Source organism: Saccoglossus kowalevskii, chromosome 8 (genome assembly GCF_978046115.1).
Source record: "Saccoglossus kowalevskii chromosome 8, keSacKowa6.1, whole genome shotgun sequence".
NCBI lineage: Eukaryota > Metazoa > Hemichordata > Enteropneusta > Harrimaniidae > Saccoglossus > Saccoglossus kowalevskii.
In genome coordinates, this window is record NC_140648.1 from 33,457,324 (window position 1) to 33,474,286 (window position 16,963).

At 33.1% G+C, this 16,963-nt stretch overlaps 2 protein-coding genes across 3 annotated transcripts in view; one reads left to right on the forward strand and one right to left on the reverse strand.

Annotated features, from left to right (window-relative positions):
* The window catches only part of LOC100377830 (rhomboid-related protein 2-like), a 63,092-nt gene extending 52,136 nt beyond the window's left edge, over positions 1-10,956 (forward strand). Inside the window, exons 6-11 of one of the 2 annotated variants that reach the window (XM_085502506.1) lie at positions 3,954-4,172; positions 5,152-5,300; positions 5,899-6,011; positions 6,207-6,307; positions 6,978-7,032; positions 8,423-10,956. In XM_085502506.1, coding sequence (XP_085358632.1) covers positions 3,954-4,172; positions 5,152-5,300; positions 5,899-6,011; positions 6,207-6,307; positions 6,978-7,032; positions 8,423-8,670 — 885 coding nt within the window. In that variant the 3' untranslated portion in view covers positions 8,671-10,956. The remainder of the gene's footprint in view (positions 1-3,953; positions 4,173-5,151; positions 5,301-5,898; positions 6,012-6,206; positions 6,308-6,977; positions 7,033-8,422) is intronic. The other variant, XM_085502507.1, reaches the window with a different exon arrangement.
* A 929-nt stretch (positions 10,957-11,885) lies between these two features.
* LOC100377681 (histone H2A) lies at positions 11,886-13,918 on the reverse strand. The gene has a single exon (XM_006819124.3). It carries the CDS (start codon positions 13,843-13,845, stop codon positions 13,462-13,464), a length of 384 nt encoding a protein of 127 aa, XP_006819187.1. The 5' UTR covers positions 13,846-13,918; the 3' UTR covers positions 11,886-13,461.
* Between the last annotated feature and the right edge of the window lie 3,045 nt (positions 13,919-16,963).

Genomic DNA, 16,963 nt, shown 5'->3' on the forward strand with positions numbered 1-16,963 from the left:
GTTCATTTCGTGATGATATCTTCAATTCTCTAATTTTGGTGAATATTTTTGTCATTTTTGGTAAAAAGTGATATTTTCGACTTCTTGTTAAAAACCGCAAGTCCGATTGCTTTGATATTACATATATAGGTACTACATGTGGACCTCTCTTAGATTTGTTTATTTTGTGATGATATCTTCAATTCTCTAATTTTGGTGAATATTTTTGTAATTTTTGGTAAAAAGTGATATTTTCGACTTCTTGTTAAAAACCAATAGTTCAATTGCTTTGATATTACATATATAGATACTACATGTGGACCTTTCTCAGATTTGTTCATTTTGTGATGATATCTTCAGTTCTCTCTAATTTTGGTGAATATTTTTGTCATTTTTGGTAAAAAGTGATATTTTCGACTTCTTGTTGAAAACTGTAAGTCCGATTGCTTTGATATTACATATATAGGTACTACATGTGGACCTCTCTCAGATTTGTTCGTTTTGTGATGATATCTTCAATTCTCTAATTAATTTATTTTGGTGAATATTTTTGTAATTTTTTGGTAAAAAGTGATATTTTCGACTTCTTGTTAAAAACTGTAAGTCTGATTGCTTTGATACTATTCATATTGTTCATTTTCTAATCATGTCTTCAGTTCTTTAATTGAAATGTGCATTGCTAACAGCGGAGCTATCTCAGCCGATAGGCTGCTTGTTAACATAATTGATCATTTTTAAGTGTGCTCTGTGGTGTTATTGTTTAGAAATACATTCGATTGCTGATGGCATCACTTTCATATACTCACAAAGTACTAAAAGTTTACTTCTCATGAGATCTTCTTTGCATATCACCATAAACTGTACATCGATATGAAATTTGCATACACTGAATTTATAAATATTTGATGAGGTCAAATGTTGTATACAACAATACATTACTTTCTTTTTGTTTGCAATGAGTAAGTTGAGCAGTGTCATATTACATGTACCATAGGAACCAACATATTACCATATGACCCGACATATTACCAAGTCATCTAACACATTACCTTGTGTGTTCTCTTTGGCACCACAATATCCAGTTTGGTCCAAGTTGAATTTTGTATTCATTGAGCTAAATGATAAGTAATGTTAAGATTTTATGAAGCAAGGATATATAAGGAATTCAACCCTGATATATGCATTATTTGGTAAGTTTCATGTGCACATCAGTCATATGAATTTCAACCGATGACATCACAATACAGTGGACACTTTGAAATGTACAATTGCATATACAGAAATGGACGAGAATATTGCAATAATTCAAAAATGAAAAAAGTACACAAAACATGCATTGCAAATGACACTATCAAAAAACAGCCTGTGATGAAAACAAAATTTCTATTAGTATTTCTAGTCCTGTGATCATCTTGCAATTCACGTGAGATCTTGCAATTCACGTGAGATCTTCAATTCTCGTGAGATCTTCAATTCACGTGAGATCTTCAATTTTCATGAGATCTTCAATTCACATGTGAGATCTTCAATTTTCATGAGATCTTCAATTCACATGTGAGATCTTCAATTTTCATGAGATCTTCAATTCTCTCATTCTCATCTTATAAACCTTTGACATCATATATATGTCTTTGGGGCCTTACTGATCATTTTGGTTTTAGTGTTAATACTTAATTCAAAAATCCCAAATGTGGCATATGGTTCCCTGTAAAGATTTTATTTGACATCTCTTATTTTTTTTTTTATGGGACAACATAAAATCATGTTTGAATGTTTATTTGTGTATGTTGTACAACAATTAAAATTTTATCAAACCAAAGCTTTGTGATTGTATCATGCTGGGATTTTACTGAATAGATTAAGCTTTTCATCGTTGAGAATGCAAATTTTACAAATTATTTGTGAATATAACTAGGCTATAAATTTCTTCTGGTCATTTAGCTACACTTGTATTTCTGATTATTCATTGCGTAGGAGGTGGAACATATTCTGCTTGTCCGCTTTTGGTTCTAATAAGCAATCTCACAGATGGTGTTACATTAACTTGATGTCTGATATGCACACCGTTACCTAGGTTACATATAATAGACACAAGATGAACTGATACAAGATGAAATGACCTTCACTTTGTGGCAAACATTTAAAAATTCTTACTGCCATTTAGCATTATCTGATGAGGATATCTACCTGTATAAAAGCAATCAAGGATTAAGAAGTTGGCAGATGATATACTCATATTTCATACCCTATTTAGTAGTCATGGTAACAGTCAGTACAGTATGGTATCTGTCTTACTTTTATTCCCTTGATGGTATAAAGAATCAAGTAATCTCTGAAGATGAGATAGGAATCATTCTTCTTTGTAAGAGATAGGAGGTCGTGACTTAGATTTTCTGCATTTCATTTGAATATGCACAACTGGGAACTAACTGGAAATGGATATAGACGTTTGATTGTGATTGAACATGTCATAACATGACTTGAGTTTTATAGGTGTGCATCAAATATGGTGGTAATTTTCATGATAGTCCTCTCAGACTTCTTAATGGCATAATGCCAGATGCCAACTTATACTTGCTTTTACCGGTCTGTCACATCTGTAGATGTATATGTAATGTAGTAGGGTGTGTTTCTTCCTCTCTGTGATGTTGGTCACATTAAATTACATAGTATAACATTTTATCTATAAATAATCATGTTGATTGGTTGAAATATCATGTGACGTTCATGAAAACTGCAAGGAATTTTCATGATTTGAAGGTTTTATCGTATTCGTAAAGACAAAATATCGCAAATGTCGTTAACTGAGAAACAATTCTCACTGCTACAAAATGGTATTCACTGACTTTAATATGTAATTTGTCTCATGTTTTTAGATTAAGTGGATCACAATATTAGGAAATGTTGACTTCAATGAAGCCAATTAAAACACATTATAAATTAGTGTCTCAAGTAATGTTCTAAATAAACAATTGATAGATTGCAGGGAAATTTATGTTATATCTATTTTATTTTCTCCAATGACTTGTTTTCATAGGTTTTTCCTAAGAACAAGCTTTAACTACAGAGGTGAAAAATAACAACTATGTTAGTTTTCTATATTTCCTTAAATACAACAAAGTGCTAGTCGTTCACTACATAGAAACTGAAGAAGTGTGTGAAATTAACAAAAAATACATTGTTGGAATGACCATAGCTAATTTGCATAGAATTATATAATTTGGAGCTTATTTGGATAAAGTAAACTTTTTGATTTTCCTCGCAAAATTTGTATCCACTTTGGTAACTGTTTATTTTATAGAATATCTTGCATTCTATAATTTGTATATTCCGCAATGAGATATGCACATGGCTGTATTCCAGCATTGTCATTTGTAGTCAGATTTGTGTCAGCTGATGCAGTAAACTAAAATTACCAGTTCATTTTCATTGGTGTTATCTATTTCCAGTCATGTCTGTAGTTGACTGAATATTTGATTTAATATCAAAATATGTGCAGTCATCAAGAACAAAGTAAAATCCCATGGGAATATGTACACCATTCTTAGTACCATTAACTTCTGCGTATAATTGCTACTTTCATTCTAATCTGGTTTGATAGCCGTGATCACAGATTGAAATGAATATGTGATACAACTACTGCATCCCAATGAAACAGTTTGTTTTTACTTTGTCACAATTAATATTCAATATTTATCATTAGCAAACTGGACATCTTCCAGGTCATCCAGCCTTGATTAGGGTGAGCATGCCATAGATTATGCCATTGGAAATTGTTGATGGTGTGCAGGTGCTTGTGTTGGACAACAGGATAGCATGTTAAATTGTCATGATGCCATTATGATGGAAGACGACCACACAACACTGTCACATATGTGCAAATTGTTTTTTGCCCATCAAAAAACATACAATAACTGTTGCCAGACATGAAAAAATTTAAAAACAAATTCTTTTTTTTTTTGCACAATTTTCAGATGAGTGAAAAGCGAACCCTTAGTTTCTCAATCGCGGTACGAGATAAAGATTTTGAAGAGCATGGGCAGTCCAGATATGATCAGTTATCTGTTAGACAAAAAGTACTGAAGAGAGTTGCTGACGAGATATTAACGAATAGCTACGACCGAAAGAACTATATTGATGGTTATAGTTGCTGCCCACCTCCTGTTTTTATGATTCTTATAAGTATTATAGAGGTAAGTAAGCTTTGAAGCAAATAGGACTAGCGCCCTCAATGTTCAATAATTGGAACACTTTGTTTTTATCCATATTTGGGTTGCAGTAATCATAGTTTTATTCCAGTTAGGGACGTCGTCAAAAGATCGATGTCGGATAAAAAACTTAATTCCTTTAGTTTTTTCCAACCCCCCCCCCCCTACCCCCCACTGAATCGACAGTAGTATTGCATAGCAGTTGGTTGTCGGGTGCCTGGGTGTAAAAATACTTTACAAATGCACCTCATTTGACGCACAGATTTACACTCGAACCAAACCATTTTTTCTGGGTTTTTTTCCTTTTTCGGTTATTTCTGTCCATGATAGAAAAAAAAACGAACTACAAATATACCAAGATTTTTTTGACTTCATTAAAAAATAAAATCGTTTTTGAAGGATGGAAACTTTTTGAGGTCAAAACCCCCCACCCCAAACTAAAGGAAATAAGTTTTTTATCCGACATCGATCTTTTGACGTCGTCCCTAAAATATGAGATAGTGACTGATGAATGAAGGTGAATTATCTGGCTTGGTATGAATTATTCATAGATGTGAAATGAAAACAAATTAGATTTGATGTAGGTAGAAGCTCCTTTTTCTTGTATTTTTGGTTGTCAGTGACATCGCCTCTAACTAGATCTGACCAAATGGCTATTATTTGCTACTGAGTAAATTGCATTTGGCCTGTTCCTGACGTATTTGAGTATTTGCTACTACCACCAAGATCTGCACTAGCATACAGAGAAGCTTGTCTCTGTTTTTATGGTCAAATTTAGTGTGAACTATGTAGGTACTTGTACTTCACATGCGTTGTATACATTGCTATGGGTCCCATATCAAACAGGGAGCGGCGCCCTTTAAGACGTCTTGACTGACGACAATAACAAGTCGATGTAGGTGGGTACCAATTTAAACAGATATGTAATTTTCTCCCTTATTTGTTATTCTAATTTTTTTTACAGATAAGTATTTACATCTACTATGCAAAGAACACCACGGTATCTTTCGACTACCTGACAGGGCCAGTCCCAGTTGACAGTCCATTTCTATATAAGCCATCAAAACGATTGGAACTCTGGAGATTTTTTACCTATATGCTTATACATGCTGGGTAAGTGTGGGGTAGTATCCATCATACATCCATTTTAAATAATATCAAAGTGAAATGGTAGTAAAAAAAAATTTGAGCTAAAATTTTATTTTGAGTATGATGTTGATGTAATTTTGTTGTGCTTACCTTTATTGAATGTGTGAGATTGTTTTAGACATGATCTGAATCCGGGAATTATGTTTTGGTCTCCATTTATCAGACATCATGTTTGTACCAATTAGGTTTAGAGTTGATAAAAATCCAAGGAAAAATGATATTGATATGAATATGCACATTGATTTGTTTTTCGACCTTTAAAATTGACCAAAAAGAATCAATATTTGAAAATGTCATCAACCATTTCTCAGATATGGCCTACTTTATTGAATCTTGTTACATTACGCATTATTTGTGATTTGGTTCAAAATGTCCAACTGGCTACCTTGTTTTTACTATTATACTATTAACGATTTCTTGGATGTGCCAGAACATATTTTTTTCAAAGTTTTGTCATCTTCAAATGTTAATTCAAATAAATACATATAACGAACTGACAACTCAACAGATCAGACTGTGTGAATGTGACATGTCATAACCTATTAATACTCTTACATTGTAGTTTGGAGCATCTTATTATTAATGTGACTATACAGTTAATACTAGGAGTACCACTAGAAATGGTACATGGCGCTGCCAGAGTTGGAAGTATTTATTTTGTGGGAGTATTAGCAGGTGAGATGGCTAAACAAAAATTGAATGTTTTTACGAAGAAGATTTTTTACCAACTTTTGTGTTAATTGGAAATTGATGATATGGTACTGAATATAGTAGTAGTATCTATCAGTTGGGTAAATTTAATCGCTTTATTTATATCATAAATGTTGTTAGCATTTTTTGTTATAAACTTAAGGATTCTTATTTTTTCAGGCTCCCTAGGTACATCAGTTTTTGATATGCATATCTATTTGTGTGGTGCATCAGGTGGGATGTATGCATTATTGGCTGGGCATTTAGCAAATGTTGTACTGGTAAGTATTCTACACACAGTCACACTTTCAGTCTATGGATAATTTATTTATTTAAATGCTCAAAATTCTCCTGAAGGAATTACAATGGTACATTGAACAAACTGACTAAGTACAGGACAAAATACTAGCATGAAAAAACTACTACAATACAGTGATAATAGTTTTGATAAAACTGTCTCCTAATTTGGCAACCATTCTCAATTGTTTTTATAAATGTTACAATGTAGTCATGACCATGCCATGCAAACTATATTGTGTTCTTCTATCTGTCAATACAAGTATGTTATCTAATGAGCTAGCTATCCATAAAATTTGCCTCTATCAATGATCAGATATCTGTTAGTTACTGTATCCCTATGACACAGACACTATGTTCACACTACCAGTGATCAGTTTACAGTATTGTTTGATTGATTTCATTCCAAAATTTGACCAAAATCTTTAAACTTCTTGAGCCCCAAAGGTTTTGTTTCTTGTCATTGTGTGCCTCAGTTTGGAACCTGTGTCTCACACATTGTGGCACTTGTGGTAGAAAATTAAGACAATAACACTGCATCAATTCTGTGAGCATATATGTCATATTCTTGTCTGTTTTAGCCTGATATTAACTTTGGTAACTTCAATTTGATTGGCACAGCGTTTAATGGTTAATTATACTTTCATTTTTCAGAACTTTTCAGAAATGCCTTTTGGTATTTTAAGAGTCATATGTCTGTTTATTATTGGTAAGTACAATTATTAGGCCAGTTCATCTGCAGTCATGTGACTTCCTGCTGTCTACCACGTTACATTTGTAGTCATGTGACTTCTTGCTGTCTACCATGTTACATCTTTAGTCATGTGACTTCCTGCTGTCTACCTTGTTACATTTGTAGTCATGTGACTTCTTGCTGTCAACTAATTCTGATTCTGGAGTGATTTTCTCCCACTGGAAGATGTGATGGATGAATTCTATTGTCTTAATTGCAGGCGTATAATAAATATTAATTGATTTTTTCATTCCAAGCTACATTTTTGAAAATGAAGAAATTATTTCACCATGGAAATCAGTGCATAAATGAAAATTTTGCCATTTTCCATGAGATTTAAGATTTTTGTTTTTAAGAACAATTGTCTGGTGTCCCCAATGTTTTTTTATCTTAATGGCATGGACCCATATTAAAGTATGAAAACAATGACATATGGTCTTCAATTCAGAATGAACCTCTTTTAAAGCATATTGTGTACATTTGAAGTTCTTCATGATCAAAACTAAATATAATACAAATGAAATCAAAATGACCTTCACACACAATGGGAGTCTTTGCAGTTACCCTGTCTGTATGTATGTGTGTTTGTGTGTCTGTCCATTTCACATATATCTCAAGAATCGTATGTTGGTTTTTAATGAAACTTTGTGTGTAGATGCTCTGGGCTAATGCGCAGATTTGATTAGGTTTTGGTTGAAATTCATGCATATTAATTACCTGATTTGCATGATAATTAGCTAACATGGATGGTCTGTGACAGTACATATCTTAATTCAATGAATCTTGGTACATATGTACTCTAACACAATGTGATGATCAAATTAGTTTTAGGTTTATATACATCTATAATAATTACCTAATTTGCATAATAATTTACTTGTCAGCTTTCCACTAACTTAGTTAGAATTAATCATCACATTTTAATGAAACTTGTACTTGTGCGCCCTGAAACAATATACAGACCTAAATCTATGCATAATAATTGCTTAGTTTGTATAATAATTCATTTGGTTCATTGAGGTAATCCACAGACATGATTAGTTTAATGTTGATAAACATGCATATTGATTATCTATTATTAACCCCTTTCTGATATCTAAAAAAATCAGATTTAAATTGAATTTATTGCAGAGGTGCTCTAGAATAAATTAGACTAAAAACCATGGATGAAAAATCAAATGTATTTTCTGTATGTATTATAAATTTTGATAATGTGAATCACATTTTTTTCATGTTATGCATCTCAAATAGCAGACAAAAATTAGTTGCCAAGCTTCTCGTTTGAAGCAAATCTTAAAGTTTAAATTAATGTCTCAGCAGACGGAGGGTCCTTTCTAAGCTTTCTTTGATTCATTTCTATTTTCAGCAAGTCTAGATGTTGGATTTGCAATCTGGAGGCGGTACACAGACAGGGGGATACCAACAGCGTATGTTCCACATTTCACTGGATCAATCACAGGTGCCACAATCGGACTCCTCATCCTCAAGAACTTTGATCAGAAACTTCATGAACGTTTTATGATTTGGGTTGCTATGGCCGTCTACATCATCTGTATCATTTTCACAGTTTTCTGGAACATTTTTTATAATCCCGAAAAAGATGAAGAGACATGATGATAATTGTCATGGATGGGACTTTTCAACTATCGGACTAAATGTAGTCACGATTAAAGGTGGTAAATGCATAGAAGTGCATGCGAGATGATATTACCACAGAGCTAGTAGTCATAGCAACAGCACCTGTCTCCAACAGTTGGATAGAATAGAGGTCAAAGGTCAGGTAGATTAGACGTTCTTACTATTTTGGTAAGCCATTGACATGAATACATCTTTCAGCAAATACATTCTTATGTTTGACGAGAAAGATTTCTGGGATGAAATGAAGAGATGATGATGGTTTTTTAATTCAATTTTAGATTGACAAAAGTCTTGCCAATCATGGTATTTACTATCGGTTGGAAACTGAAAGTATTCAGATTGGCTGGTGTCCTATTCAGGTATTAACTTTCTTTTCTGTGACCCTGATACAAAAAAAATTAATTATAATAGCATTTGTTTCAAATTAATTATTTGATTCACCAGAATGATTCAGACAAACAAATGAGTAAACAAAAACTAAATAACAACAGACGTATTGATAACTCGTCCAATTGCTTTGAAATAATTTCTCAAGGGCTTGGTTCAGGCAATTAACAGCAAGGTAAGCCAGTTAGGGTTGAAAACATCTATCATCTGCATATCTTGTCATCATTTCATGTTTTTCATGTACTCAACTGTTATGTCAGTTCTATTTTTAGTAAGATGTTGTATTCTTAACAGTTTTTTTGTTTTTTCATATGAACAGCCAGTTCCAAAAACAGAATTGTTATTTTTTGTGAACAATTTTTTTTATTTATACGCACGTATAAATTTTTTTTTTGAGAATGCATCATATATTGAATGCTAATATGCTAATGAGGGAATTATCTGGTCAGTATTATTATAATCTCAAACGTTTTCTGTGACAGATATGATTAATTCATGTTTTATGTTGTCTACAATTTCTGTCATATGAAGAAAAAGAGTTCTTTAGTTTTTAGTCATTTCTATTTGTTAGGTAAACTTGTGTTAAACCAAATAAAATATATTCTTTGTTTCCGGTAACCCTGTGAAAAAAGTTTATTTTATGCAAATGCTCAACAATTATTTATTCCTATGCAAATTAGCTATGGTCATTCCATCAATGTAATTTTTGAATTTCGTGTACTTCCTTCTTTTTAAATTAACAAAATTTATTTTTAAAATTAACTGATGGAATTTTCACATCTGTAGTCAAAGTATGATTATGTCATAAATATTCCTATCCCATTGTTGTTTCAGTTCTCGGAAACATCAATCAAATTTGTTTTATTTCACATAATGAACATGTTTTTGTTTTTTTTTGGTCATGACTGCTTTTTTGGTGTATTCAATGCTTCCAGACATTTGTCATTGTAGAAATTATGATTGTCAATGTATATGTAATAAGAAACATTTATTCTGAAACGTTGAAGGCTGGTTCTTCAATTTGTTGTCTTACCATTTTTTCCAGGCAAGTTGTTTTTTATAAAATTGTTAAATTTGTATCTCGTTAACAATGTCAAGTGAGAGAATTTTTGTTCCTATTTATTCTTGTAGACAGATGTATATGGTATTGGATGTGTAGTAGACAAAGTGGAATATTTTTAATTTTTTTATCTCTTTTGTGATTTTTTTTTCAATTAGAAAAAAAAGTTATACATTTTTTCACATCCAGAATTTTGCTAAAAATGTGTTTTTCTGATTAGCACTTTGTGGGCAAGTGACCAGAACTAGTTTCTGCAGAACAGATGATATTTCACAAATGTGGTTGGTGAGACACATAAATGGTCATATATAAGTGTATTCCAATTGAATGCTAGAAATCCGGAAATGAAAACTTGGTCAAACACATACTGCAAGTGTTCCCAGTCCAATCAGTGTTTGGTATAAGGCAGGTTATGCATTTGTATGGCACTCTGGGCCAATATCAACTACAAATGAAAACAATATGCTAAATCTTGATGACAGCGTACTGCATTTCACTTCCAGAGTTGATTGGAATTATGGTATAAGACTGCATCAATTGACTGCAGTACCTTTGAAGTAAATATTGTTGTGACGGGGAAAATTTATAAGGATATTTCATTCTGAGTAATTGTACAATGTATTTGTAAAAATATATATCATCAATTCTATCCATCACAAATGTAATAGAGCAACAACCTTTCGTTTCAGTTTATTCCAATTTGTTATCAAAGTAAATAAAATACAAGAAATAGGCAGATGACTTGATATTTTATTGCAGGTTATGTAATTTTTTGCTATGTTGTACAAGAAATAAAAATGCATACATAACATTAACTTTGTCTTCCATGCTTCATTTCAGTGCATTTGTCTTACAACATTGTGACGACAGTCACTATTTGTCATAATTAATATCTATAAACTTGAATTAAAACGCAATTCTATATTGAGTTGCAATGTGATTAATTATCGAGCCAAGTTTTAATCAAAACATAACTATGTTAAAAGTTAATTCAATGTGTGTTGTCAGAATAATGACAAGATGCGAGTGTGTTGGTATTCAAAAACATGTTCTCTTCATAGTGCACATGCGATTCTAATAGAACCAATTCATATGCAGATAACCTGTATCATACGAGGTATTGTTTTGATAATTCTAAGATTGTTAAGAGGTATTATACATCTGTCACTGTAACACCCTAAATTACAGTTTGTCGTAATTTTGTGTTATTGCACTGGGTATTTTCATCCTACCATATTAGGAAACGTGAATTCCAAATATAGAACAATTACGCACGTAAGCATCCTCTAATAATATAAAACATAGCCGCCCCCAGGGTTTGACAGGACGGGCCCACACAAACAAGTTTGCTAAATATGTTCTAAACATTTTGGATTTTGACATTACCAAGATGTATTCCTGGGAGGAATTACGAGGATACTGCTTGAAGTCATTGTCACATCTTATCAGACACCCATGAAATACACCAGGTTTGCACCAGACTACACCGGGTACTTTTATAACGAGCATGCATGGATGTTCCGAATTTTTTTGTAATTTACATTGGTGTTTATTTGTTGTTATATCAACATATTGTTACTCATTCAAACCAAATACTGGATTTGTTGTTATATCAACATATTGTTACTCATTCAAACCAAATACTGGATTTGTTGTTATATCAACATATTGTTACTCATTCAAACCAAATACTGGATTTGTTGTTATATCAACATATTGTTACTCATTCAAACCAAATACTGGATTTGTTCTATTGAAAGCATGTATGTTTTATGTAGAATTCTTTACAAGGTATACATGTAAAGACTGCTTTAAATTGGCAAAGTATGCTCCAATATAGAGTAAATATGGTACATGTGATTGTGACAGGTAAACATGACATTGATTGTATTAGTACAGGTAGGCAAAACTTGGCATGACAAACAATTACATATAGAATTCTCCATTGCAAGTTATTTAAAACAATGTTTATAATGAGTCAGAAATGTCAATGTTGATGTAATTGATAATCACTATATACATACGAGTGTTGTACATCATATAAATGTATATATATACATTTATTAAAGACAAATCAAACAGTGGTAGTGAAGGGATTACATCACTGGTAAATGCTTCCTACATACTGTGGAATACTTTATTTTCGCTGGAATTAATTTTCGCTGAAAAGGCTTTTTGGGCATTTTGCATGGAATTTATTTTCATTGATTTTGATGAGTTTAATGTGAAATATAGGAAAAAAAGTATATTCGCTGGATTTTATTTTCACGGAATCATCCTTTCAGTGGAAATAGTGAAAATAAATTCCAAGCGAAAATGCCCAAGTATTCTAGTACTTACTTTGATTTTACAAACAGTTTAAATTTATTCATATACACCAAATTTCATTTAGGCATGAATGTTTATATATATCAAATAGTTTATAAATTTCAAAACAAATTGACCGATCACACTGCTTTTACAAATGTATACAAACAATATAAAATACATTTCTCATAGGTGTTACCAAAGATTTCTTCAGCCAATAATAATGTATTTATTTATATTGCACTTTTTGTAATGTGCAAAATGAAAGCATTTTCTTTAGATTGAAGAAGTTCTCTTCTGGAGTAAACATTTGTTAAATTAAAGGGCAGTGATCTTTTGGCCTGCATGCGTGGGATATGGTCTCAAATAAACAAAGAAGGCAACTTTGACTGTTGGCAAGAGTACAAACTGAGACGTTATCAAGCTTTAAGTATTTTGTTAGGTGATTGGAAGATATCAAAGGAGTCACTGTGGTAATTAGTGCAAGATCGGCCTAGGTCAAAACTCGTACTAGTGATTTCATTAAAAGAACGCATTGGATTGTGGGGAAATGTTGCACATGCGCGGCCCAACGACCACCAGCCCTTTAATGGAAAAAAAAAAACGTTCATGCCTGAATGAATGGAGATAATGTAATCGAGTTTAAGCGTATTGCAGACATAACATAACGAGGCGAATTGCTATAAATGTCATAATATGTGCTACAATTGATAACAATTTATCATTGTTGCCACCGGGTCCTGCGTTCACTTGCAAGTGACACTTGACTCAATCACATAACAAATATTAAATTTAGTCAAAACATTCGATCCATTTTTAGACAAAACAAATAGTATACACGACCTCTGTCGTGAAAACGTTATTGATTGTGACAAAGTTCATCCACAAACATAATCCAAAAATCACCAAATAAGATGCAAAATTCTCAACATGAATATATTATTAACACAATTTCGGTCAAGACAGTACGTACTAGTAGATGATGTCTGCTGAAAAAGGTCCGGTTGAAACAGTTAAAAGTTCTTCGTTTTCATTTGGGTTTTCTTGGGTAGGAGCACGGCTTGAATATTTGGTAGCACGCCGCCTTGTGCGATGGTCACCCCGGACATAAGTTTGTTCAATTCTTCGTCGTTACGGACAGCCAACTGCAAGTGACGGGGGATGATTCTTGACTTCTTGTTATCACGGGCAGCATTACCGGCCAACTCGAGGATTTCAGCAGCTAGATATTCAAGTACAGCAGCCAAGTACACCGGAGCGCCAGCGCCCACACGTTCAGCATAGTTACCCTTGCGTAGAAAACGATGTACACGTCCTACAGGGAACTGTAGACCAGCACGACTCGATCTTGACTTAGATTTCCCCTTCACTTTGCCTCCTTTTCCACGACCAGACATATTGTCGACTAATGTAACACGGAAGTAAAACACAGAATGGCTGCCGAATTCTAATTCCAACTACGACATCAAGCTATTTATAGCAAGTATGCGGATTCCGATTGCATTTAATCTCTAGCCAATAGGCGTGCTTCTTTTGGCAAATGGCAGATAGTATAATTTGAATAAGAAATGTTAGGCTCTCCCGGGTTCGCATTCATAGGCACAGCTTGTAAGTTGTATCTGTAAATGTGTCGAAATGGACATAGTGCGAGTGGCTAGTGCTAGTAGCACTAATCCGAAAAAGTACTAGATCTAGTGCTAAAATGGCACTAGATCTAGTGCTAAAATGTGCACAGTGCGAGTGGCATTGTTATCGCATTGTCAACGACGTCGAATAATAGGAGGGGCATCAACAACCACTTTCATATGCAAACTACAAACAGTATAAAACATTGGCAATATGCGCGAGATGTCCATAATAATACTTTCTTTATATAATACCGGATTCTGCCGTAAATTCGGCCATCCGAAAAATCGCCCTTGGGATATCACGGGTGATGGGCACTTATTTGGGGTTCAAAATTTTAAAAAATAATTATCAAATATTTTTGGGGAAATTTTCAGACGAAAAATTTATTGCAGAATTAACAATAATTAATAATTCTTGCTGAATTAAAAAGTAGGCCACCTAGAATGTCATTACAGTGTCGCCCAGTGTCATTTTTCAAATACATTTGTTTTTATTTTATTGGTAACAAAAGTATATTTTTAAACGACAAAAACGAACACAACTGCATTGCGTAGCAGCAAGCGATCACAGATGCTCAATCCGGACATGCTACGTTTCACAAACGTTGTATATTACTCAGTAGTGATTAAAATAACGCACAAAAAATAAATTAGTTGATTCAAATAAAATTCAACTTAGTTTCATCGTAAGCAAATGATTCCGATCGCATATAAACGCTCGATGCGTTAGGGTATCCGCCATGTTTCTCTTGCGTGAGTTGAGCTAATAGGTCAAATCGCTAATTAACCAATCAAAATGCTGGATGATGCTAACGCGTTCAAATCACCATAGCTCATTTAAATATGTTAATGTTATTGAACTCAACGCGGAAGAGATTTGCCGATGTTGTAGTACGCTCTTTTGGCTTGGATTTTGTTGGAAAAATGGCATGATTTTTTTTAAATAAAAAAATAGTTGTTTTCAAAGATGAACTTAGCATAAGAAGAAGAATTTAACATTGTTTACAGTGATAACAGCTCTTGGTCCAAACGCTCTTGAATAAAAACTTAAATAGACAGATTTAGGCGTCAGGAACGATTGAAATGTCCGATAAATTACGACAAAATGTTTTAAAAAATAAATTTAAAAACTGACGAAAAATCGCCCTGGACGATTTCTTGGTCCCAGTTTTTTAACGCGACCATACACTGCGTTTGTTTAGCTGTGAAGGGTTAAAATACGTATTTCACAACCGGAAATTCAACAGACGAACATGTTACTTCACAGATTTCACATGTTTTAATTATTAGCAACTGTAACAAGAACAAGATTTCGAAAGTCTACAACAAAAAATCCTAGGGGCTCCTAAAAATATTATTGCAGAGAAAGTGTCTAGACATATATAATATGGTCACGTTAAAAAATCGGCGAGGTTGCATCATATTCCGTTAGTACCTCCATGATACAATTCTCTAAGACAGACCGGAAACGGAAACGAGACAGAAACAAAAGATTTTTCAAGTTAGCGTTGGAGAAATAACGTTGCTAAGTATTATCGTCAGGGAATGCTATTGTTTAAGCTAGTCTGTGATTGGTTGCTGACAATGTTTGGGGGATTTTGACCAGTTTGTGACGTAGGCTTGTCTTAGAGAATGTAACAACAGGATTGCGTGAATATGTATATGCCCATTCACAGGTCGCAGTACACACAACATCCACCGAGCTTTACAGGGACCCGGGACTTAGACTAGGAGTATACCAATTTTTCATTTAGTTCACATATGGCATCATAATTTCATTTTCGAAGATCAATTTTCATTAAGTGTGGCGCCGACCAGAAATAAAACGGCACATCAGCGATTTAAAAAAAAATCAACGCTGAATTCCACCATTTACATAAAGTTTCCATTCGCCAAAGTTGAAAACACAAACTTCCTCACAATACCATTTCATACAGTATATCTATTCACAATTTGTAAAAATTACGAAGTTCGACCTGCAGTTTCACTGTTTCAGCTAGTTTCCCGGCCGATCGCGTTGTTCCAACGGCCTATTACGACAAACGTGGACAATGACATTCTCAATTTTCCCACTGTAGCACATTTCCAATGAATGAAAGATACAACAATTTTACGTAAATATTAATTTATTTTCAGAGAATTACGGGACGTCTTGACGTCGTTGACAACGCAATATCAATGCCACTCGCACTATGTACATTTTTGCCATTTTTGCACTAGATCTAGTAGTTTTTCGGATTAGTGCTACTAGCACTAACCACTCGCACTATGTCCATTTCGACACATTTACATACCTCCTTCCAATGAAGGTGGTTTGGGGATTATCGTACATTGCGCCTGTGTAACAATCTTATTTAAAACGTTTTAGATATTGTATCTCAGTACGATACGATATGAAAAAAATAACAACAGCACGCAAAACAAAAAATAGTCATAAATAAACGAAAATAAATATGTATAACAATTTCAATAAATGCCAATCTGATTAAAATCCGATGTAGGTATGAGCATGGAGGTTTACCTCCATGGTATGAGGCTCCAATTTTTTTTTTTTTTTTTTTTTTTTTTTTTGTTTAAATATTTTTTGATAACCCTTTATATTATATTTATTTGTATTTTAGTTTGATTATGTCGATTTTTTTGTTTTTTCTTGCCGTTAATCAATTCTTAGAAAATCGTGTCCCAGTCGCCTCTAACTACGATTTTCTAAGAACTGATTAACGGCAAGAAAAAACAAAAAATCGACATATTCAAACTAAAATACAAATAAATAAATAAATAAATAAATAAATAATATAAAGGGTTATCAAAAAAACAAAAACAAATAATTAAAAAACAAAAAATTGGAGCCTACATCGGATTTTAATCATCGGATTTTAATCAGATT

Excerpts from the sequence above, each read along its gene's own strand:
- LOC100377681 (XM_006819124.3), bottom strand. The coding sequence starts at position 13,845 with ATGTCTGGTCGTGGAAAAGGAGGCAAAGTGAAGGGGAAATCTAAGTCA.